The following is a 27,279-nucleotide window of genomic DNA, read 5'->3' as shown; positions in this document are numbered from 1 at the left end:
TACTCTATGGGCGCGACGCACTCGTTTTCTCTAATTAGACCCGCAGTATAGGTAATTCCATAAAATAGGATTAAAATAGTTTTGTAGCTCTATTGCATTCCGTCCCGTTGGATTTGTGTGATTACTGATTTGTATTTTGTTAATATATATGGTGTGGTACTGTTGGGGTGTGTGAGGGGTGAAGCCCCTCACGAGTCTGCTTCCTCCAAAAAAAATTTGGTGCTTAAGCCCCCCTGATATTTTTAGGTGATTTGCGCCTATGTAATCTATGTTTATACTTAAAATATCAAAATACTAAAATAAAAATATTAATCGTATAAAAAATTCTTTATTTACCTTTATATCTGAAATTATTTATGTTTTAAATATTATTTAATTGAGAATAGGAAGGTATCGAGTGAATACAAGATCATAGACAAACGCAAGTAGATACTATTCTACGTATTTTAATTTATGTAATAGCCTTATATCTAGGGCTGTTCGATTATCATAATTTATAGTCATAATACATACTCGATTGTTAAAAGTCTATTGAAACAATCGATTAATCGATTAAAAATTTCAAAACAATAAAATATCGATAAATACAATCGATAGAAGTTTAACGGTTTAAGTATAGCTATGTATTATATTTCCTGCCAGGTTTATGGTTTACTCATTTAAGAGGACGCTACCCATGTATTTGTTGTCTCCGCCTTACACGCATATGACATATCAAATTGTTCGTTCACTAGTTTCAATCGTGTGAATTGACTTATTATCAAACTTTTATGTAATAAATCTGTGCTTAAGCATTGACGATTTTTATATTTTTATTTGCAAGCAAGATATGGGTATGAGACCTATCAAAAATTAAAAATGCTCATATCTGGATTGGTTTTTCGATTAATTAATACATTTTAGTATTTCGATTAATCGGTAATTGGTGGCGACTACTTTAAAAAAAAATAATCGATTAAACGACTGTAGCGTTGGTTAATACTTAATAGAAACAATCGAACATCCCCACTTATACCTAACACTTTGTATACTGTTATTCACTTTTTTCATTATAACCAATATTTATTTCAGTGTAAATATGAATTGTTTGTATTTACTCACTAAATGATGCCATTTTGAATGTTCATGCGTAACAATTCTAAAACAAATTTTTCTATAATTTTTAAAAAGAAGCTTAACTTTTTTTTAAAAGGTAAAAAATTTATTTGGAATTTAGTAGGTATTACATTTTCAAATCGTAAATATAAAATCTGTATAGAACATTTTTTAATGAATTAAATAACTCAAAATAATTTGCAAATTTTCGTGATCTTGACAAATTTTGTTAGAAATTCTTCATATATTCTCATAAAAATTATTCTAGATTTGTGTTCAACTTATTTTTTTAATTTCCACTATCAACAACTTTTGAGGAACCTTGTATTACATTTTAAACTATTTTTACTGAGCAATACATTTTTTTATCGACAATATTTAAAAAAAACTAATCATAATCAAAATGTTCTTATACCTGCAGTAAATAGCTTAAAAAGAGAAAAATTTTTTTAAGATAGTATGGTGTATAGAAAATGGTAACATATATACATCTGGTGAAAATTTAAAGTACCTATCTACGGTTATTAGTTTTTTAGTTACACCAAAACTATATTATATGGTTATTGTTTAGCATGTTCATCCTATTTTTACGTTTAAATTAACACTATATTCATATATTTATTTTTAATTTTTTTAAAGGCAGGGTGTCAAAACGTGTTTGAACCCGGGTAACCCGGTTTTGAACACGAATCTCAAAACCTGCAAAAAATGTTACCCAGCTTGCAACACGAAACCCGAAACCCGCAAAAATGTTACCCGGTTTTTAACACGAAATCCGAAATCCGCAAAATTAACTGAACTATATACACTAACAAGTGAAGTAACTAATAGCAAGATGATGACTTAATGATACTGTGTTAGAGTTGGCCAGGTGCAACATAACCTACCTATCACTCATAACTAGTGATTCAGGGTGACATGCTCAGGTCGAGCCCGTGATACTCAAAAGTTTTAAAGAATAATACTAAATTTAATTGGCTTATTATACTTGTAATTATAATTAATGATGATAAACTATATGTGGTCAGTGATAGAGAAAAGAATCCGCAAGTGGTCCCTCCTGTCATTAGCGACGGTACAATAAAAATAAACTTACAACCTTACCTATAATCATTGAAGTCTAAACATTTTTCCAGACAATTAATATATTATATTAGTAATAAATATTGTATTACTATACTATTATATTTAGTTAAATTATAAATTAATAAAAAAACTGTTTTTTCGATATATAAAATAAAGAAACTAGTACTTAATGTCGGACTTAATGTTATGTTATAAAATAAGATTGATTAAAATGTACAGTTCTCATTAAGAACCAACATAATACAACACTGTATAAGGATTATATTTTAATATTTACAAAGCAATACGCGGTCTTGTGCAGTGGTTCCCAGTCTTGTTTTGTCCATCGAGGCACATTATTATTAGTAATTTTAAGTCTCGGTGTACTTTGGATAAATATTATAGTGTTGCCAAAAATAAGTTCTAATTAGGACTACGAAAACATACGTGAATATGCATATATCATAAACTTTATATTATTATATCTAGTAAAATTAAATTATAAAATATATATATATAATAAATTTATATATTATTATTTTTTTGGATATCCAACAATATGTTATTCTATTGTATGAAACAGTAATATAACCTAAAGTTTTCACGACACAACTTTAGAATTTCGCAGCACACTATAATAATAGTGTGCTGCAGCCTGTGGAATACCCTTTGGGAAGCACTGGTCTGCTAACTGCGTCTACTTAATTTTAGGGTAAACATCGTCGTGGTTAAATAATACAGAAATGTGTTTCACATAATAATATTTAAATTGTTCTTATGCACTTGAATATTTTATTTTATTTAGTTGACTCTTGGTTTTGAACAGTTCTTATACTCGAAAGTTGCAGCACTTCGCAGGTAAATATTATATTCAATATAATTTTTATTATAAAATATTAAATTAATATTAAAGATAAGTAATTTTTTGTATATTTTATTTTGTTATACTTCTATGATTTTGGAAAAATATATTCACTTATTTAAATTATTAACGAGTTACACGAGAATTAGAACCAAAACTGTATTAACATTTAAAGTTTTGATATAAGGTGTGTAAGGTGGAATATCCCATCAAGACTACTAATTGTTCAAAACATTTTTCTCATCAAAAAATTAATAACTAATGGCAGATAATATTAGTGTAACTACGTTACAAAATTTATCGGAAACAAAAATACTCCTCACACCTCTTTAGCGTTTTTAACAAATTTCCATTATATATTTTGTAGGTTTTTTCCTATTATTAATATTTGATAAATAATAATTATTTCTTGGCATCTAATACTGGCTAATACATTTTCACATTTACAATAATTACTTACTTTTGTTTTTTTTTAAATTATTTGAATTTAAAATTAGTGATTACATATTTATATCCTACTTTTCTTATTAACATTCATTGATTTTTTTTAAATCCGGATTTAATGTTGCCAACAAATGTTGGAAATTTATTCAGTTCGCTAAACTAGACATAAGATAGCGTATGTCTTCTATTTACTATTATCATGAACTGGGAAGCTAATTTGTTTTGATATTATTGTTTTAGAAATAATATTATTCAATTATTATTATTTCTCGGCATCAGCTAAAAAGTTATTACTTATTAGTAGTCATCTAATATATTATTAAGTACATTTTTATTATTATTTAATTTTGATATTAGAATTATCTATACTTAAAATTAGCTGCTATATCCCAGTTCTGGGATATAATTACTTAAAACAATATTTAAATCATTACATTTTTCGATTATTCGATACCACTAATTGATCTGCATTTTTTCCTTACTTTGTGGAAACTAATGTGAACAAATAAAAGATATTTTTTCATAATTTTAACTAATCTAAAGATGTATCTATATAGGAAAAAGTCACTATAAACCCTAAGTATCATTCTCAAATTCTCAAAACCCACACTTTATATTTTTTTACAGTAACCAATTTTATGATTTAAAATACCTTGCAACTATTATAGTACTTGTTTATCCTAACTTACGGTTTTAGTTAAATATTGTAACATATAATATATTACATCTAAAGTATAATAATATAATTAATGCTTAAATAATATTATTTTATCAATCGTAACGACAAAACTTTTTATTCTTATACTTTATAGATATTTAAATATTACAATTGTAATCTCAATGATGGCAAGCAAAACGTTTTTTGTCGTGTTTCTTATTGTTGTTATGATTGTATTTTCATCTGACGGAGCAAGTATATTTCGTAAGTTTAAAACTAATAGTGTTTATTTAATATTTTCCTATAAACTCAATTCAGAATAAAAACAATTAATTATATACTATAATATTTATTTTTTACTTTCATCTCATTTGAGAATTTAGATGGAACATAATATTTAACAATTTTAAGTAACAATATTATTTTTACTAACCTTTCAGAAAGTCAACTAGAAAGCAATAACTATCAAGAGCACAAAATGGCCAGCGCATTTTCTTCTGGTAAGCTTATTATGATGTTATTTCATATTATTTAATGACAGTGATATTTATTTAGAATGTGGTAAAATGTAAACTTATTGTCTTCTTAAATAGGTACCTATTAGAAGTTTTGATTTCTGAATTTTCTTATGCATTCTGTGAATTTCAATAAATTATTAAACTATGATATTATAATTTAACTTATTATAATTTCAGGTTTTTTACCAATTCTAAAACGAACCATTGAAGATCTTATGAATGGAGTTTGTTCAGCATGTGTATAACGATGAATAGCAAAAAGTTGGAAAGATTATAAAACGCAATATTATTATAATGTAAACTATGTAACCAAGCCATGTCTAATGTACGCAATTTATACAATATAATAAATTATGCAGAATAATTATTTTTCTAGTTTAAATTTTTATTTACATTGCTTGTTTTTAATCATTTACCTAATAGCTCAATATACCTAACCTTAGTCCGTGATCTAGATTATCTATTCTCCTATCATATATCTTATATATTAAGCTACTTATAAATACGAATTGCTTTACTATATCACTCTTCTCTTTCAAAACCACTGGATTCAGTGAAGTGATTAAATTAAGTGATTAAAACAGGGTTTTTACTGTCGGATAGCTTGATTCTTCCACTATATTTAACCGCGAGAAAAACTTAGCTGGAGAGTGGAAATATTTCGAGGCTTGAAGCAAAGTTATCGATAACGAAGACCAGCCGTTTAAAGAACTACCCGGATTATCATCAAAGTGCATCATTATAGACTATTGAGCGATATTTTTGCCACTAACATTCAATTAGATTGAGCATTATTTTATTGTAAAATACTATATGTAAGCTTTAAATTTTAATTCGACCTAAGTATATTTTCTAATGTATAAACAAATATGTAATAAATAAAAGAAAAGCATAGAGATTTGGAATTATAAATATAAACAAATCCATTATATAGCTCAGGGATGGGTAACTCAGTGCTACTAGACGGCCAATTTTTTTAATTCAAAAATCTAGCCGTCCAGAGAACATAAAAAGCAAAAAAAAAATGTTAGCTATGTCCCTATAAATAATATAATATTAAGGGCCGCTTTCACCAACATAAGAAAGGTGTTTATTTTTTTTTAAAACGCCGATTAACTGTTTAAACGAATTATTTAATTTAAATGGATCTTACCATAAGACATTTAATAGTTCAATATTAGATAAGAATTCATATCTACGTTTTACTATAAAAATTATATTGATTTTAAAAATTGTATAAATATAATAAAATAAAATACAGAAAAATTCTAACATTTTATATTTTTACAAAGTAATTTGAAATGTAGCACGGGCTAGTTAAAAATGGTATGCAGGTCGCCAGTTTCCATCACTGATTTAACTGAACAAAGATATTATAATATGTTCAACTCGTATTTGCCATCTTTTGACGTACATTCGTTATTTTTTAACATTATCTATGGAACGGTAGGTTGATATGTTGATATATTTTTGATGTATTAAATGTAAAGTGAATAAGTGTTAAACGATACGTAAATGTAAGTAATTGCAACAATATTTTAATATCGAAACCGGAAACACTTTTAATATGCCAGGTTAGTAGGTACTATGTCGGGCATGGACCAATTGCGCCAAAACAAAATTTGTATTTTAGGGTCAATATACCAATTTCGCAGCTTATATTTTAGGGTCAGTGTACCAATTGCGCCTCTTATATTTTACAGTAAATATACCAATTGCGCTTGTATTCAAATTTGCCACCTGTCGGCTATCTTCAGATTTAGAAATATTGTTTTTTGATCTAATTCCATCATTTCAACATAAACACACTAAAATGTTTGAAAATTAAAAACGTATTTATTGATCAATTGATTACTGGTTAGAGTGACTGGCTATAATAAATTTTATAACGGTATCGGGAATTTTATGAAACGTTATTATTATTACGGACATTTTATCACGGAAATATGCATATGAGTGATAGACCAAAACAAGTTATTATCATCATACATTTTATATAATTGATGATCAAAAAGTAACTTGTTAAATGTGAAGAAAAAAAATTTTCATTTATTTATATTATATTATGTATTATTACTCGCATAAAAAATGTATAACCAACTTATAACTTTTCCTTAGGTATTGTGAAATTTTTTGAGCGCAATTTGTCTATTGACCCTAAAATGTATAAAGCGCAATTGGTAAACTTCCACTATGTCATATAACATTACTAAGCTGAAAACATTACTAAAAACACTATAACGTAAAATTAATATTACAGGTAGGTATAATGTGTATTGTGAATCACTGTTAAAAACACTTTTGTTTGAATATTTTCGTATAGTGAATTATAAAAATAGTTTTGTTCTTACATAATCTATGGTTTCGACTGGATATTTAAATATTAAATGTAAATATTATATTACTTAAGAATTTTAAGGTAGTCCTTATTTTTTTACAATTTTACCTATATTTTATAAGAAACTTATACGGAAATATTATAGAGTATAATGTTATATAGGCGCTAATCAGTCTGCAATAACTATAACGTATTAAAGTAATGCAAAACATATTTATTCTTAAAATAAAAAGTCTTACAACAAATAATATATTTCACAATTGACATTTAATTTAATACAAAAAAGTAATACCTGTTGAAGAAAAACAATAATATAAATAATCAAATTATACACTATTTACACAAGGTGATTATTTATGAAAAACCAAGTTTTTTACATTGTTTGCATTGCATTTTTTTATCTTCAATTTAAGATTATAGTAAGACATACAAAAAAAATATTGTTTTATTCCAATACATAAATATTATATTATATAGTACAATTATTGTACAATATTATAACATTTTTACAAAATATTCATAATCATAAATAGGAATAAACTAAAGTGTAATTTATAACAAAAATAAATAAAATGGAAGCAAAATGTATTGCACATTTTATTTTTTGACTAGATAATATCATATTATATATTTATATACCAAAAATGCTGTTGATTGGGTGCATTTTTTGTAGGTATTTATTATAAGTTATAACATGTATATTGTATATGTTACCGTCAATGATGTAAGTTAGGTAATAACGTAAATTCCTAGCCAATATCATAAATTCCTATCATTAGTAGTCGATATGGGCAATGCCTAGGCATTAAATGACAACATAGGTAGGCAAGGTTGTAAAATTCAAATATTTTGTCAATACATTTACAACAATGATTAGGAAATTATATAAATGTCTAAAACTGATAGACAATGTTGATAATTTTGTTTAGCGAAATATTTAAATTGGGTCAGAAATGTAATAATGCGTATAAGATAAATTATACATTTATACTTTACACAGGTAAAATAAATAAATTAAATCATTTATTTTCTAAATTTGGTGTACCTTGACACTTTGAAGGTAGATAATATATGTAGGTACTAGAATACTAGATACATGTTATGCAATGTGCTAGTAGGCATGTGTGTGTACAAATATTATAATTTAATTAATATAATAAATCATTATAACAAATAATTAATCGCGATTTATATTGTAAACCTACTATATACATAGATGGCATATATATTGTATCCGATAGACGGCCATCTTTTATAAAAAATGTATCAAATGTACGACCATCGACATATTAGAATCGGAAAGTACGTTATTGTTAGAACCCATTATAGATAAATCGATAAATTGACTTTACAACGAAAGGCCGTTTCTAATTATTAAAATGTACAAACACAATATTTACACTTTTACATACATAACTATTTACAACTTATAATTAGTACCTACCTAAAATTAGAGTTCATTTTATTGACTATAGTCATTAACGTTAATTCCTTAATTTATGTCTTTTCCGGTAACATAGGCTCTTGCCTCGAAGGTTGTGGGGATGAAATGAGTTCGAGTTATCTGTTATTGAGACACGTTTTAATATTATATTCGAGGTAACGAAAATTAAATTCTGAGATACGTGTTGAATTTTGACGGACACAACTAAAGTCTATAATCTTCTTATTTAGGTACATAATATAGCTCATAGCGTATACTATATTAAACACTATATTATTCATTGAATCAAACGCGTGTACTCGATTTATTATGCATTAGTATAGGTACCCATATGAACCGTGGTATTGACGATGACGAATGTATTTCACAAAACGATTATATTGTCCAATATATTAATATAATATATTATGCGAACAAATGATTGATTTATCATATTTCACTCGTCATTAGCACCTGAGAAAAAAAATCATTTCAAGTAAAACAATGATGGAAACTGAAAACAACGTGTAAAGTCGTAACGAGTAATGGCCGATAAAATAAAGTTTTTTTAAAAATAATATGCATAATAATTTAAATATATGTTAAAACAGTGACGACATAACACGGCGATATTATATGATTTGGACCTACCGTAGCATAATATATTATATGTGATATTCACAGTGGTAGCAGCGTAGCACGACCGGTTCGATCATTTGATCCAGTTTTCCTTGATCATGTCGGCCGCTTTCTCGCCAATCATGAATGTCATCGCGTTGGTGTGACCACCCGGTATAAGCGGCATGATGGATGCGTCCACCACCCGAAGCCCTTTGACGCCACGTACCCTGAGCTTTGGATCGACCACGGCGTCCGGGTCCGAGGCAGGTCCCATCTTGCATGTACCCACCTGGTGGTGAAGGTTTGTGGTCAGCTGCCCGATGGAGCAACCCCAGTACTCGTCCGACCCGAATGTCTCATGTTCACAGCCCGGGAACGGCACCGACAACAGAGTAGACCCGTATTTTTGAAATGCTTGAGTTTTGCTGACTGCGATGGCCTACGCAATATTATAACCAAATGATGAGACAAATACATGCAATAAAAAAAGAGTTTGACATTTTTTTTATTATTATACATTATTATGTCTTATGGTAATTACACTTATTTATAGAGGCACAGAAGACTCCAAACTAAGAAAGCATAATAACACGTTTGAACACAAATAGTACACGTATAGTAATAATATAAAAACCAGATTTATTTTTTTATGTTATACGACCTATTATGATATGTATTAATAAATTGAACGCAATAATGTACCTCTATTGCCTATACGTCACGCCGTACAACGAATTGTATTTAAATACGATACACAAACTAAGTATTCTAACAGAAAACTCGTTTAGGTAAAATAGTGGTGTATTATCAATATAAATTTAAATGTATTGAAAAATCATCACATCTGAACATAATCTTGGAACAGCTATAGGTTTACTATATCATACGTTTTCTTAGATAAATGTCAAATGTTCAGTCATTACTCATTTGTAATGAAGTTAGGTATGGTGATGTCGTAACCCAAAATCGGGTTTGACCTCTAAAATGATTAAGAAAAAAAAAAGAATCTATTTTTATTATTTATATTTGAAGGAGAAAGTGGTTTATGCATACCTAAATTTGAACATGACAACATTTTTGAACTTTGAAATCAAACAAGTAAAATATAATTCGTTTCAGTAATTATGTTACTCAATTTGAATATGTCTGTGTTTGAATATAAATTAGTGCCTAATATATTGGAATTTTGACAGTTACATACCGATGGGTGAGCAGAAATAAGTACGATTTTATCTCGTATGTTGCAACTATTTTGGAAGGCCGTAGCTATTTAGAAAATGTTGTCGAATATCAGTTAACTAATTCGCTCATAAAGTAAGTAGTAAATATATTATTATATTATTATTATATACTATTATTATATTATTATATATATACTATATACTATATATTGTTTGGTCAATAATTATTTTAAATTTAATTTACAATTGTGACACTACAATTTCAAGGTAGGTTCATAATATTATTATTAGTTTAGTGTTACACGGCCAATATATTTATAGGAATTTGTCGTGAAGTTGTAAATGACTTACAAACCAATAATATTCTCATATATTATATTGATCAAATTATATATAAAATAAAGTAACCTAATAATAATTTTACTGTAGCCACTCAACACGTTATAAGTATAACGATCATTTACCAATGAATGAGTATTATACTTAGTTATAATTTGATTGACTTACGAATTTAAAGATTAATGTGAGAAAAATAATAATATATTAATATATAGTTCCCAATTACACCTAATATAATATTATAAGCAAGATAATATTTGCAAACCTTGTACACCTCTTTTAAGAATCTGCTTGTTAGTAGGTAGTTGTACATTTTATATTTTAGTTATGTGATTAGAATGCATTAAACTCATTTTAAATGAATGTTAAACATTTGAATCGTAATTCGTAAAGCAATATGTCATGCTGTATTAGGCATCGACCAAACGGTTAAAAAAATATGTATTTCATATTATTTTAATACATATTATATTAGAGAATATTTATAATTATTGTATGATTTTTGAATTACTATAATAATATACTATAGACATCATAAAAATCATGTATATATAATTTATATCTAGTATGTACAATTTTATGGAATTGTTAAACATGATTATAAAGACCTTCAGTCGTTTAAATAATAAAACACCTGGGAATTAAAAAAATTAAAAGCGTAATGGACATGGAAAAGGGAAAAAAGTAATTTATATACTATAGTATATATTATCTATAGATGGTTTTTCCAAAACTACAATTATTGTTCATGAATATTAAAATAATTAATCTTAACTGTTGAGGAGTAAATGTGAACTAGCGATGAAAGTGAAAATAATTTCGAGCAATTCTTTCGAGCCCTGTTTGTTTATATATTATTTATGACACTGTTGTGTTTATCAATCTGGGGGGATTTGTTGTGGTGGCTTATAAAAAAAATACGGTTTGAGATACTATAATCAGTATCATATTTATTGTCATCGTCAATCGTCATCATCAATGCCAGTGGAGTTTATATACTGTTTATTGGAATGCGTGAAAAATTAATATTATAAATCATATTATATTATATTATTATTGTACGAAGATCGAATAGTCGTCGGTGGACGTGATAGTTCGGATCACGTGTCGGACGCCACCGCAAAAACTGCATTCGTGATCGCATGACAAAGTGATTGCGAAATAAACAAGTCGAAACAACCTATAATAATGTTGAATACCATTATAATAAATAATACATAGATATATCACGTTTGCCGGTTAGTATTTGACCAGATCCTATATTTGATGACGTGAACAAATTGCGCGGCCAAAAAGACGCGCAGTGGCTTATCTGTTCGTCGAATACTGGGCGATTCACCATACGTGTTCACTTCCAGAACTATTTAAATTTGGATACATCGACATTTTTTTAAAAAAAATCATCTTTTTAACACGAAAAAATGGAAATTTTTATTTTAAAATGTAAGTGTAAAAAATCTAAATATTTGAAAATATCGTAAAGTATATACTATTACAAATTCAAAATATTATAATTTGAATACACTCATTAGGTAGAGGTATATTTAATTAAAAAATGGGGGTAAACATGCTTGCAGGTGAATCACCCTGTATATTTTAATAGGCCGACTCGACTGGGGGTTCCAATCGTGTGTGAGTTTGCAACAGTCGCAAGATATTATTTCACAACGTTGTAAACGAGGGGAAAAAATCACATAGGTATATAATATTTCACGCGAACGTAAGTAAAGCTTGTCTCCGGTCAACGGGTTTTCGATTTCATTTTTTCTATCCCACCATGCGCGTACATAGCCTAACCTAAGATGACATATCGTACGCTCGACGATAATAATAAAAATATCTAGCAGCATCGATAATATTATATATCGCGTGTTGACCAACACCGGTTAAAACTCATATACCTATGTGTACGAAAATAGCGATAATATACTGCAGCAGACGCGTCACGGTTTGGTATTGCCTCCGGTTTGTCGAAGTCGTCGTCGTCGGGCTGCGCATAAATTATTATATGCAGTAGCTGTTTTATGGAGGTAGGTATGTTATGATATACGTAATATATGTGACCACGACACCGAGCGTATTTGTGCAGACGAACCGCCTAGTGATTTCAATGCCCTCCGCCGTTGACAAACGGGTTTTATTATTTATATTTTATAATATATAATATTAATATTATTATTATTATTATTATTATTATTCGATACCTAATACCTATGCACAATATATTATCGCTGTATTGTATACGCATGTCGTTGTTGTAAAAGTATGGAGTAATAATATCTAGTACAAAAGTGTGTAGAAATATCTTGATATATACCTATACGGTTGGCGCAGAAATGTATTTTTCTTTTATTTCGACAATAAAAACCGTCCCGTATTAGTACATTACTATATGGGAGTAATAAGGGCCAGTTGCACCGTCTACGGTTAAACTTCGATTAAGCTTAATCAGCTGATAACAGATATTTAACCGGGCAAATTCGGCCGATTAAACTCCGGTTAACTTAATCAGAGACGGTGCAACTGGCCCTAAAAGTTGATTTTCAGTATTTTTGGTTTTAGTCATTATTAATACTTTATTACATTAAGAAATTGATAGAAACAACATTTACATAATAAAACACGCACTTGTGTGTTGTAAATATTTACGATTATTTGAGAAAATAATTTTTAAATAATATATAAATATTGCAATGTAATACTATAATAATATAGTATGTATAGTAACTAGTAACTATTAAAAATTTGAAATTTGAAAGACTTAGTACACTAAAGTAGAACAGAAACTTACGCGTATTCAAAACTATTCGACATTTCAGTCAAAGAAACGACGAACTTTGATTTATATTTTCTAACGGTAGAAGATACCAATATTATCGCTATCCATTGTGGAATACGATCGACTGATCGACACGGTATATTATGTAGGTACTCTAAATGCCTTGTGCCTCGTATTCAATTGCACACTACCTCATAAAATATTATAACAAATGTATACAAGTACTTTAAGGTAATTAGTATCGATCGGTTATAATATAAACCAATAGACATTGACATTATAATATGATGGCTATTATAATATGTAAAGTATACCTGTTTTATGCCTTCGACGAGCACGTCGCGGTCGTGGGTGTCAGACAAGTAGCCGGGGAAGAGAAGCGGTGCGTGAAACGGGTTGGCCGATCGCAACATGACCCGGCCGCGACTGCGTGGTCGTAGTAGTATGGGCACTAGGCCCCAAGCGTCCCGGCCGCGGAACCCGCCGTACACCTGTTCGTAGAAGTCTTCACGCATGCCGAACAAGCGGTGCAGTGAGCCGCCCGTGTCACCGGTCAGCGCTCCGGGACCGAAAACCAGTTCCATGTCGGGTACCACGGACCCATTGGTTGCATACCTCGTGGCCGTGAACGCCACCGCTTCGGCGCCACCGGGCACGGTCAGCGGTCCGTCACCGGCTAGGGCATACTGGACCAAGTACCTAGGGTTTCGATACCGACTTTCGACGATAGTAACCGACTGGTTTACCAGGAACACCAGTCCGGCCATGGACACATGGTCCTGCAGGTTGTAGCCTACCCGGAGGTCGCTAACGACGGGCACGCCAACGTTGGCCAGGTGTTCCGCCGGGCCAACACCCGACAACATGAGCAGCTGTGGTGAGTTAAACACCCCGGCACACAGTATCACCTCCTTACGGGCGTACACCAAAGAGGTCCGACGATTCCTGACGAACCGCACACCGTACGCACGCTTTGTACCAGGCTCGATGAGCACCTTGGTGACCGTCGTCCGCTTGGCCACCGTAAGGTTGGGCCTGTGCCGGATCGGCCTCAGGAAAGCTTTGGACGCGCTGCATCGGGATCCATGGTCTGTCGTTGCCAGTACATACGAGAATCCAAGTGGCCGTGGTCCGTTGTAATCAACGGGTGTCTCGTAGCCCAGCTCGCGGCCGGCGCGCAGGAACGCCGGTCCTAGCGGCGTCTTCCACGATGGTTCCTGGACCTTAAGGTATCCGCCGCGGCCGTGCAGATGCGCTGCCTCTGGTGACGCGGCGACCCGGCCGTCTGCCAGGTCCTCCGATTTTTTAAAGTACGGCAACACGTCCGCGTAGCTCCAACCGACGTTCCCCAGCCTGGCCCAACGGTCGTAGTCCTCCGGTACGCCCCGCGTGTACATCATGTAGTTGAGAACGCTGGTGCCGCCCATCACCTTGCCCCGTGGCCACCGACACTTGCGGTCATCCATCGCGCCGCACACGCCGTCTTGTGGTTCGGTTCGGTAGCCCCAGTCGTATCCGGTGCCAATCAGATAGCTGACAAGCAGTGGTACGTCTGTCATGGCGTTCTCTTCGCCACCCGCCTCGATCAGCAGCACCGTCCAGCCTGCCACCTCGGTCAACCGGTTGGCAACCACCGACCCACCGGAACCGGCGCCCACCACAATAAAGTCATACTGCCGGCCAACGTACGGCGCATCCGGTACTGCGTCCACTGGTTCCGGTGCTACCATCCGGTAGTACTCGACTACTGCCTGGAAAACTGTGTACGCCATACCTTGGCTGGGCCTGACCGAAATTAGTACCACCGCGATCAGCACCGAAACCGCGTGCCGAAGCGCTACGGTCGGTTTCATGTTGTCGGTTCGAGGTTCAGAAAATAAATTATATATTTGAGATACAATATGATATAGGTACTGAGAATGTGATGTTGTTGTGAACGAGCACAGATGATATTGTTGTTGTGATCGAAAATTGCGAGCGCACCGCTGGACCGCGGAGATTCGATAGCGACGCCGGTGTGCGCGAATCAACGACAAGTGATCGGGTTCGCTCCCGAGCGGACGCGTGTCGCACTGTGTATTCAAGGTCCTCAGAAATAATATACTATACGTACTACCATGGTATTGCTATAGTTTATACTACCACTCCGTAATAAGTGACGCCGGTCATTAAAACATTCCGTTCCTATCCTCCCCCCCCCCCCCGGGTCATTTATTGTTTCCTTGAAAATATGCTTTCGCCGCGACACATAGGGTCTAAACGCGATATTTATATCCAATTATAATGCAATTATACGCAGATTACGATGTACTTTAAATATGTATGTTAATGCGACGATTTCTCCGTTTGTAGATTGGTAGGTACAAAATATTATAAGCATATAGATAAGTATCTATGTGTGACATCGAACAATGCTGATGACGATTGCCGATATTATGCATTTTTGACGTATAGATATAATTATCCATTATCGATTCATCGATTTGCGTGCGTGAAGCCATAGATATATAATACAACTAGATAGCCGTTTTTATACCACAGTTGGAACAGATGTTGGGCCATTTATAAAGCAGGCAATGTTTATATTTATTTTATATTTATTCATATATAAAATTATATTATATTATATTATATACTGTGATAATATTATTTTGTAAATATTGCCTTCTTTGTAAATGATGGTTGATTTCGATGATAAGAAGGAGAATAGTTACTGTACATATCTATGGTGAGTCCAAGCTTTACAATAATGGTTTAATGCACCACTGTCTGAGTGGTTTGACAGTCGATCAACGAAAAATGTTTTTACTCCATAAGCGATTGTTTAACAGGAAGAAAAAATGTAGAGGTAATCAAAACAGTTATTATGAAAATATTTTTGTTACAAATTATACATCATTTTTTTAATTGCTTACATTAACCATGGAAATTTACTAAAATCTATATTAACGATCTTTAATTTATAGCACACTAACTTGTAAAATATAATGTTATGTAAACAAACAACTCCTCCAAGATTATGGCTGAATAAATCTTAGTTATCTGCCAGTACCTATATAAAGTCGGGTAAACTTCAGTTTTTCACTAAAACAATATATTCATAGTGGCTGCGTATAGTATAATATAGTAACAACAATAATTCGTCCTCGTCCCTTTGATTACATACATATGTTGATCTAGGTACCATAGATAGAAATATTATATTATATCCACCCAAAACTAGTTCTATCAAATATATATTAAGTTCACATGAAGCAAACAAATACATATGTTTATGTTATTATCTGACTGGATAAAAAGAAGCACAAATCATCAATAATTACCGTCTATAACTATATATCACCACAAAGAATTTTTGAATTAAAGCATTGAAATGGAAAGTATCACAAATGAAGACTAAATACCAACTCTCAAATATAATATTGAATTTTTATCATAAAACTTTTAAGAAAATATTAACACCAGAATATTTAAAATAAACTTATTTTAAACATTTTATTTTATTTTTATCTTCCTTTATATTATTTAATTATTATCAAATAATATAAAATCATAAACTTGTAACAACATTAAATATGTTAAGACATCAATTTAGTGATTTGCAAGCAACGAATAAAAAATTAAAACGGTTCATTCGAGAACTGAAGACATTAGGTTTGTCATCAGTAGCATACTCGAGCCTAAAATTTTGAGTAAGGAAGTTTAATCTAGAAATCTTGTGAAAAACTTTAGGGACTGAACTTATCTTAACTGATCAAAAAAATTCTTTATAAATATTAAATAGTAATAATTATCATTTGACATGGGAAATAAATAATACTGTTATTATCATTACTAAAATAAAATACTTAATGATTCATTATTCCAATAAGGCTATAACATTTTAATCGAAGGCAACTTTTAATATTTCTAAACATATTTGCTGTTTGGAAATCTTATTAAAATATTTGTTGTTATTGCATTGCTATTAAATATGTTTGGAGTATCCACTCAAATTTGAGTACACGCAGCTATTATAGGCGCAAATTGGGGGGGGGGGGTTGAGAGTCCTAAGCCCCCCAAACTTAGCCATAGCCCCCCTCCCTCCACAAAAAAAAACCTAGTACATAAAATTTTAATATGGTATATTGTAATAGTTTGGTTGCCTTCAATATATTCAGCCCCCCCCCCCCCCAAGCCAAAAGAAATTGCGCCTATGGCAGCTATCAAAATAAATGCTTGGCTTTCCATTTTTTTAAATATTATGTTGAAGTAAATTACATTAGGAGGAGGCAGGTACTCGTGTATAACTAATATATTTTAGTACAATATTTTAAACTCTAATTCGGCATAGCGTTCAACTAATCATCCAAAAAAAAAAAAATAAATAAGTTGTAATATAGGTAGGTACTATAATAGTTTATTTGAATTGTCATTATTAAAAATTATGCCATTCCAATAGATCAGATTACCTTATTATTATTGAAAATTGATTAATAGTTTAAATGCTCATAATAATCAGTTGTTGTCTGAAAAATATTGTAGTGCAGAAAATGGCTTTGGAAAAGAGATCGAGTTGCATTAATATGTTTCCAGTCTTAACTGTCAATGAATCTTTTACTAAGTTAAATTATGTATGGGCTAATTGTTGGATAGCAGGCTTAAAAAAAATCTTAATATAATAATATGGATATTATAAATTTAATGTTTTCAAATATTAACTTATTATACCTTTCTTACTACTGCAGTAATTTACTATAGCACGTAGATGCGCAATATAAAATTATTTAATTTAATCTAAACATCATACTAATTATAAATAGTTGTAAGAACATTTCTACGAAATACTAAGCAAATTTTCAATCAATTTTGGATGAGAAGAACAAATGGTTTACGTAAACACAATAACACGTGTATATAATGCATCTTATAATTTGCTTTCAAATGGCATTGAAGCAATATATTATATATATATATATTACTTTATTAAATAATGTTGTTCTATGGGTCAAAATGTGTTGTAACTATTCCGAGTTTTCAAGGCTTGAAGATGGACCACTTTATCCGAATCGAAAATTGAATATGTAAATTACAAATTTAAATTTGTGGACGTTTATAAGCTTAAATAAAATAAGAAATATGATAGTATTTTAACAGACAGTTATATAAATTACTTTATTCAAAATATCGTATTCCTTAGATAAATAATAAATAAAACTAGTGCATTTCTTAGTGAGTATTGTAGCCAAGTTTGACCTATATTTAAACATAAAATCAAAATTATGGAGACTGGAAACAAAATATTGGGCTATTGTTAAATGTGTGACTATCGCTTCAATGTATGTAGTCAAGTGAATGTTTTATGTTATCCGAGTAGAATTAATTATCTCGCAATTGTTTGGTTACCTCGTGCCGAAATTGTACCAGAACAAATCAAGTAACATTGAGAATCATTCATTAAATATTATTTAAAAATTTCTTACATAATAAATATATTATATTATATTGTGTGTATTTTTTTCACACAACACAAATGGATGACTATCCTAATTTAAATGTCAGTAGGCATTTAAATATACAGTTGTTAGTTGTTGTCCGTTGAATAAATTCTATCCGCAGGAAAAATTAATTTTTCTAGATTGTAATGAATACGCGTGATACTGCTAAAAATAAATATTGGTGTAATTAAATTATGGTTAGGTACAATATAGTTATGTACCTACGTCATGGATATTAATATATTATAATAAAAATTATATGGCTGCAGCAGGGCCTAAAATTAAGATATTTTGCTACTGCACACCTAATTCTACACCAAAATATAAACATACACCTAGTAGACCTAGTAGACCTAGTAGACCTAGTAGTGCACATGCTACATATAACTTTATTGCATAATTATTGTTTTTGTTATTCATTAATAATTAGTTATTTAGTTATAAATTATAAACCCATTTGTAGCGATAATACGCAAGCTGTGTATAAAATTATAAAATCAACTGAAAATTAAACACAAAAAAGGCATTTATAAGTAAAAAGGCAAAAAAAAAAATACATCCATCGTCTAAGAAATTAAATGAAACACATTTTTGTATAAAAGTTATTTTTCTATAATGATTAATAAGAGAAAGGCATTTGCCTTCAAATTCGAACCCTAGTTAGTAGTTATAATAAATACAATCTAATACAATCTTCTATAAAATCCATTGATACATATATGGCTATATGACTGAACCTATTAAAATTTAAAACGAAATAGCTATTGAGTTAATATACTTATTAAATATTATAAGCCGCTCAGAATATGGCGAAGTCGGTATTATTTTTAGTGTTATGGATTTTAAACGAATACAATATGCTAATTAGTAATTTTCAATAATTAATATTGAATATTAATCAAATAAAAATGTATAAAAGCCAAAAATGATGCACTACTGCAAATGTGTAAGAGTGCACTTTTAATTTGCTACTGCGCATTTAATATTAGCTACTGTACATAGTGTGTACTACTGCACACAATTTTAGGCCCTAGGCTGCAGCATTCCATGGAATCATAACTTGATACTAATGGAGTCATATTATATTCTTTATAGTTCATATACCTATATCAATATACATGTACCTATTCCTGTGAGGTTAAAAAAACACAAATGTCTTGTACAATACGCGTCACGTTATTGAGATATTCGGACAGGAATAATACCCGAGACACGTCTTTGTGAGAAATGCGTGGTCAACACTCAACATGAACAATGCTTAATAAAACCGAGCAAATCTAATTTTGTTATAATATTTCTAAAATCTCCTAAGCAGTGTGCACACTATTTCCATGTACACCGTAAAATAAATAATACACTGCAATAGCTATATACACCGGCTAACGAAATAATATATTTTTTAATCTAATTAGTATTGCCTATTGAGTTATTATTGATATCCCTCTTATTTTTTTTTTTAAATTTTGAACCGGTGACAATGGGAATCTGTTTAACCATTACTACTCTGTGTCTCCGTTTACAACAATATTACTACCTACTAATAATATATTATTGTTACCTATAATATTATAAAATGTCATGACGTGATAATGATACTATTATAGTTATGTCTAATGAGTTATGAAAGTTTATTGCGCAGTGGAATAGTTATGTTTTATTAACGTTTAGAACGTTTGTCAGTTAAAATGTTGTAATATACATTTTTTGAATATTTATGTAGTCTTTAGTGCTTATTGTTTTAAAAACAAAAACAAAATACACGAAATTAGGTTATTCGGAAAAAATAAATGATTTTTAACCATCATATTTATTTTGTAAAATTTTGACTGTGCAATTATATTTGTTTGAATATCAAATATATTAAAAAGTTTCCTTATGCAGTGTGGCGTTAGTAAAATATTTGTACAATTCAATGCGTCTATCTCGTGGACTTAAAAAATGAACTGTCATATTTTCGCATGTAAATTAAATAGTAATTAAATGCTTATTGAGCGTATTTTTGAACTCATCGGACATCGATTATACGCTGTTGCATCACATTTCAACTTTATTTTAATTTAAAGTAACGTATAATGTGCAATGTTTATTCTATCTAACCTCACTAGAATATATAATATGTGGTTATCGCTGGTTAAGTGGTGTAACGCGTGCGATATATAGGAATATAATATATTTATAGTTTTGATGAAAAAAGTATTTGAACAGTTTGCGCAAAACTAGGTACCGGTACGTGATATAAAAAACTGTCTTCATATATTAGCTTCTAAACATTTTAAATATATCAAAAATATATTCATTAGAAGTCAAAACAATTCTACATGTAGATAATAACTGTCACGGTAACAGAGGCAATAGAAGCATAATTTCTATGAATATAGCATAACATTATTTCACCCCTTAAATTTTTCATTTATCGATTATATTTTTTATGTATGTTATCTAGGATTCTCATTTTTAATGATGGTTGCTAAATATTTGCACAAGTTTTGAGTCCCTATGTAAAATTTTGGGGGGAGGGGGGCAACTCCATGGACAGAGCTTATGTAATAGAATCTACGAAGTTATTTTGGTAATGAACTGCCTTATAAACATACATAGATATATTGTACACTATTATGTATAAATATTCCTCACTTATCTTACTAACTATATAGCATAGGTATATAACACGTTTTTCAAATAACCTATTGAAATATGTTTATAAATGTATCATTGTGTAGCATTGAAAGATGTAAAATAAAAAAATAAGCAAACATTTCACGATAAAACAATTTTTTTTTTAATCGTAAATTGAATAACGATCGTAAACATTTTAGCTAATTTTAATAAAATAACAATAATAAAGGTGGTAGTGTTAGATAATTATTGATTATTAATTACTACCTTCGTTATTTCAGCCCCGGTATATATACATTACACAGGTACCTGTAATTAAATTTATTTTTGGTGCCGACTGATCAATGACCATAATACATTATTTTCATTTTTAATATCATCTAAAAAAATGTATAACTATTATATTTATAACTATAATTATTATACTAAAATAACAACGATACTAGGTACCCAATGCAATATATAAAAACTATTTTTACTTCTAGAGTTAATATCTGCTTATATATTACGGAAACAAAATCACGCAATCTAAATTATATTGATCAAAATATTATTCAACAATTATCAACAATAAGTAATAACTAATTTATTACATTACCTCAACACTTCACAATGATCTTGATGTACATTATTTAATTATTATTATAACAATGTCGCGGTTGGGAACGAAATTGTTGACAATAATATATTAAACTTTTGTGAATGATAATGTATACCGAATTATTATTGTAAGAAATGTCAGGTACCTACCTAATATTAATACATTTACAAATATTCTCATAGAAATCTCAGGTATTCAACGGATTTCAATTTAACTAATATTTAATTGTCTATGCATAATAAAACTTTCAGCATCATTATTTTTTAACAATTATTTTTGTGGTTTTTTTGTGATCCACTATAATCAAGATTAAAGTTACTGTTTTAATCCAATATAAATTGTTCTAAGACATCATACTATTCTGTATTTTTAATAATTTGAATGAGTATTTAAATGATTGATATATATTTATAATAGATATCTCGTCATTGTTTGTCCAACAAATTATTTTTTATACACTTATCTTAAAAAAAATGTATGGCAAAAAATATATCTTTAATTTTTTTTTAATCTTTTTGTTTCACTAACTACAGTTTGAATATTAATGACACTTTCATATATTCAAAACTATTGTTTTTAAAGTACCATCTGGAGTTAATGCGAACACGATATAAAATAAATATCACTAGATAATCACTATTACTTAATTTGTGTGAAATATAAATTCCTCATACAAAAATTAATTCAAGTAAAAATATACCTAACAGGTAATAAAATATGTGTTTTTGTACTACGGGCATTCCATTATACTCAAAAGTAATATATAACTATGACTATTATGTTACATTTTTGTTAATTTTCTTATATACAAAAACACATTTTTAAGGTTTTTAACAATTCAAAAATATATATTAGGTTAGTACTCCTAATACATATTTAGGTATTAGGTGAATGTAGTAGTTTTATTTCAGCTTGTAAAAACAAGTAGTATGCACACTTGTATGGCATACAAAATAACATTGTTAATTGTTATACTTCACATTTCCAAGTCACATTTAATTTTTAGATCTACAGACAGTCTTACCCAAAGAAATATTCAAATATAGTCAAATACATAGGTACCGATGATAATAAAAACAAAGTGCAAGAAAAAATTAAATAAAATGAATAAATACTATAAAATCAAATATTAGCAAACCCATATAATTATAAAATAAATAATACTCTTTTTCTTTTTGATCTTATAAAATATATTAATAAAAAAAATATCGAAATATCAAAGCTTAATATTGAATAAACATAAATATTATTTTTACCTACTACTTAGTACACAATGTATTTAAAACGTTCATATTTTGGCTGATGTACTAACAGCTAGGTGTATACAAATTAAGTGACACATATGTTAAAACTATCGGCTATGTTCTATAAAAACAATAATTTATCGGATTACAGCTTATGACCTAAATATTTACACGGGGCAATAGACAAATCACCGTTTGTAAATCAATATTGTTAGTGACTTAGTAGTAACCATGCCATTGAACTACTTAGTTCAGTACAACTTCTTATCTCATTAGTTATATTTGTTGAATATAAAATATTGCATAATTTACTGTAATATATAGGTTATATATATTTTTTATTTTACGTTCGCGAAACTGTAGGTAGTTATTTTTTAGTTGTAGCCTTACAACCTATTACATTTTTAAAATATTTTATGTTAAAATATAAATTTATGTTAGATACATTTTTGATTTTAGAGGTACTCGCGATTTGAATACTTAAATTTACATTCTTTATATTATACAGGGGCATTTTTTTAACGAATGGTACTCATTATTTGAATACTATCAACGTTTTTAAAGAAACTTTTTTCACACTTATGACAAATAACATTTTAAAAATTTTTTTCAGAATTCGTGGTACCTATATAATATAGATTAGTGATTTTCATTGATAGCACATGGATAAATATATTATGATACTTTGATATATTTAAATATGTGCATATTATTATTTATTATTTATAGTTATTGTTCAGATAAAACAAAAGAACAACCCAGCTATATTAAAACATGTTGCGCACGTTCAATGTTCAAATTTCTAAAATTGCACGTACCTATGTCATATTATACTTGTACAATTATATTACGTTATGTAAACAAAACATAGTCTCTCCGGTCTCTTGTTTTCAAACCAAGGAGAACAATTTATAATAGATAATAAATATTAAATAATAATATTACTAGACATAATATTATTTCACTATGTCATGAAGTACGCGTGTTTATCAGTATTAATTATTATAATATTATGTTTTTTAGTAATTTTTTATCGCTGTATATTATAATATAAAATTATGATTATCTACATAATATAACACTTTCTTTGAAATATGCACATAATAATTGTATATCTATATGATATGTCGGATGTCTCTATCTTAAAGCATGTCCATTGTTTAAATCAATACATCTAATAATCTTTTTAGTTTGTTATTTGGTTTCTTATGAATAGAAGTAGAGGTTCCATAATAGTATATTTTAAAGGACACATGCTGAGAACACTCAATATGCACCCGATTATTGTTATGCTGTCTTACATCATCTCAAACCCAAATTAAATGTAATCAATAATTTTTTACACAAAAGTATCTACGTGTGTGTGCAATTATTTATACAACACATTATGAAATTGATAATTATTGATTAATGATTATTAATATAAACGAGCAAAGTTTATTGTGTTGTAGTAGGCGCCAGGGTACCTATGTGATAGAGTTTGATTCATTCCATTAACTTTGGAATTTAAATCACGACCACATAACAATTACGTATTATAGTTAATTTATTAACTTATTTATTAATTGCTACTTTCAAGAATGTAATATAAATAATATATCTACGTGGCTACGTACCTATATCTGTATATATTTTTACTATTTGTGTAACAGTTATTTTATAAATAATAAAAATTATAAGTCATGATATAGACAACTAAAATATTGATTTAAACATAATTATTAAGTAAATTAATTATAGCTAAACGTGAATTTTCAAAAATAAACTATTGTACTGAATTAATTATTACTTGAACTAATACTCAATAAATAGCTTATTTTACTGGGTTATTATTACTATAAGATATTCATTTTTTTCTAAATAATTATAATACTTCCCTACACATCGACTATAGAATACATTCAATATACGTAAGCTTATTATTCAATATATTAATTAGATTTTTAAACTTTAAGTTTTTTTTTTATTAAAAAAAATTGTATTGTTGAAGTGTCAAAATATGTATTATTTATCACTCATATAAAATAATTTTAAGAAAATATTATGTCGTATCAAAATACTTTTTTTAACAAAGTTAATGTGGATTGTATACTAGTATAAATAAATAACTAATATTTCATAGTTGTAGTATAGTTATTATTATTTATTATGTATTGATGAGAGCATATTAATGACTCAAACGATAAATTCTACCAGCATAGTTTTGCTACTAAATTTAGTACGCATAAAAAATAATGATATTAATTTATTTACATTGTTTAGGTTTTATCTAGTTTGATTAATGCAAATCTAAGAACTCTGTGAAACATGAGTTTACATCATACACTTGATAATTAATAATAAACATTAACATCATTAAGAAACTTTATATTGATTAATAGGCGTTTGCCGAGACTTATATTGTTATAAAGTTATCATACAAATTTTAAATAAAAAAAAAATTCATGGGTGATCACAAATGTATTATAATCAGTATTAGTGATAGTATTATTTATCATAAGAGCTGTTGTTGAATAGTTTTAATAACTTAAATCTAGTTTCACTTCATGCCTTCAATATATAATACATTAATACGCACTTATAATACGAATACAGCAATTGTATTAACAAATTATTTCACTTATACATGTACCCACTATATAACCTGGAATCATAAATATACCGATTACAAAGAATCAAGTTCTGATCTGATGGAACGACCCTAATACTTCTATAATTAATAACACAATTTGTATGCATTTTATTGCATCTTACAAAACATACCAATGTTTATCTTACGCGGTCTTAATATTGGCCAATAGTCAAGACTTGAAGAGTGCACAACGCCAATTATATAATAACAAATCCATGTAAAGAGTGGCACCTAACTTAACCCACTTGTTATTATCTATTTGTTAATCCAATGATATATATACAGTAAAAACAATATTGGCATCAATAAACATTTGCAATGCGCACAAGATATTTTGTGCTAACACTCTAACAAAATTGGAATTAGGTTATGACTTATGGTGTAATTTATTATAATATTATGTATTTGTGTTTTAAAGGTTGATGCATGTTTTGAGTTAGGTACATTTATATACGATAGAACTCAATTTTACGCATTTTCACGATAAATGATTTTGTTTGTTGATGTTATTAGGTAAGTACCAACCTAGTTAATTATCATATTATAAGTTAATCTTCATTATTATACTATGTTTTAATTAAATTATTCTTCTCTATACTATTATATTATATTAACATAAATATATGTTTTTGGGGTTGGGTACAGACATTTTATTTTTCTAGCCAATTTTTTCCAGCCCTTTGTTTATTGCCACAGAAATGAATAAAAGGTAAGAATTACCTAATTCCCACTAGGTACATAAACCATTAATGGTTAATTATTAATACATAATATTTATGATTCATAAATTGTTTTCGAAGTGGAAAATATCGAGTAGCGTGCTACGTTTATATCACACGATTACCACTTTATAAAACTACGATTATTTATTTATAATTTATAACAAACTTTACCTATTACTTACTTTGGATATTATTATATTACTGTTGTTATATTCTTATTTTTAATTATTAATTATTGTCATGTTAAAATAGTCTTCAAGTTACTTATTCTATATTTATTCATAGATGTAACCTATAGGCTATAGGTATATAATATAGGTTAGGAATATCCTGTTTATTATTATTAAAAAAAAAAATTTACTTTAAACTTGTATAACCGTTTTCGACTTACCACTAAAATTAAAATTATTTCTTAACTTTCATAAGTTTTGAAATTTTTACTCATATTATATTTTGAATGGAGCAAAGTAATTAATTACTAAAGTTTTTTATATTTTATTATTATGTCTTATATACCTATCATTAGTAATAATTATCGTGGAATTTAATGCGGTGATATAATATGTATTATTTTACTTCCATTTACTGTTTAAACACTATAATACATGTTTCTTATAGTATTAATACACCAGGCCCAATTTTGATAAATGGAGAGCCTATTATT

At 29.0% G+C, this 27,279-nt stretch overlaps 1 protein-coding gene and 1 long non-coding RNA gene across 3 annotated transcripts in view; both read right to left on the bottom strand.

Annotated features, from left to right (window-relative positions):
* LOC100574418 overlaps nt 1-1,138 on the bottom strand; it is a 5,999-nt gene extending 4,861 nt beyond the window's left edge. Inside the window, exons 1-2 of the long non-coding RNA XR_003839073.1 lie at nt 1,102-1,138; nt 337-344 (exon numbers count right to left, since the gene is read on the bottom strand). This is a non-coding gene — a long non-coding RNA (uncharacterized LOC100574418). The remainder of the gene's footprint in view (nt 1-336; nt 345-1,101) is intronic.
* A 6,132-nt stretch (nt 1,139-7,270) lies between these two features.
* On the bottom strand, nt 7,271-15,480 carry LOC100163825 (glucose dehydrogenase [FAD, quinone]). 2 transcript variants are annotated; one of them, XR_119230.4, is made up of 3 exons: nt 13,638-15,479; nt 9,055-9,463; nt 7,271-8,877 (listed from the first exon to the last, which is right to left on the bottom strand). XR_119230.4 is itself a non-coding variant. In XM_008183713.3 (2 exons), exons 1-2 carry the CDS (start codon nt 15,174-15,176, stop codon nt 9,116-9,118), a joined length of 1,887 nt encoding a protein of 628 aa, XP_008181935.1. In that variant the 5' UTR covers nt 15,177-15,480; the 3' UTR covers nt 8,884-9,115. The 2 variants fall into 2 exon arrangements, 1 of the variants encoding a protein (XP_008181935.1); XM_008183713.3 differs by lacking the exon at nt 7,271-8,877 and having other exon boundaries at nt 8,884-9,463; nt 13,638-15,480.
* Nucleotides 15,481-27,279: the final 11,799 nt, after the last annotated feature.

Source organism: Acyrthosiphon pisum, chromosome A1 (genome assembly GCF_005508785.2).
Source record: "Acyrthosiphon pisum isolate AL4f chromosome A1, pea_aphid_22Mar2018_4r6ur, whole genome shotgun sequence".
Lineage (NCBI taxonomy): Eukaryota > Metazoa > Arthropoda > Insecta > Hemiptera > Aphididae > Acyrthosiphon > Acyrthosiphon pisum.
The sequence above is the reverse complement of the archived record's forward strand: the minus strand, read 5'-3'. Positions and strand labels throughout refer to the sequence as shown.

Excerpts from the sequence above, each read along its gene's own strand:
- LOC100163825 (XM_008183713.3), bottom strand. The coding sequence starts at position 15,176 with ATGAAACCGACCGTAGCGCTTCGGCACGCGGTTTCGGTGCTGATCGCG. Across the intron at positions 9,464-13,637 it reads TCGTCGAAGGCATAAAACAG|GCCATCGCAGTCAGCAAAAC; the intron begins GTATACTTTACA and ends AATATTGCGTAG.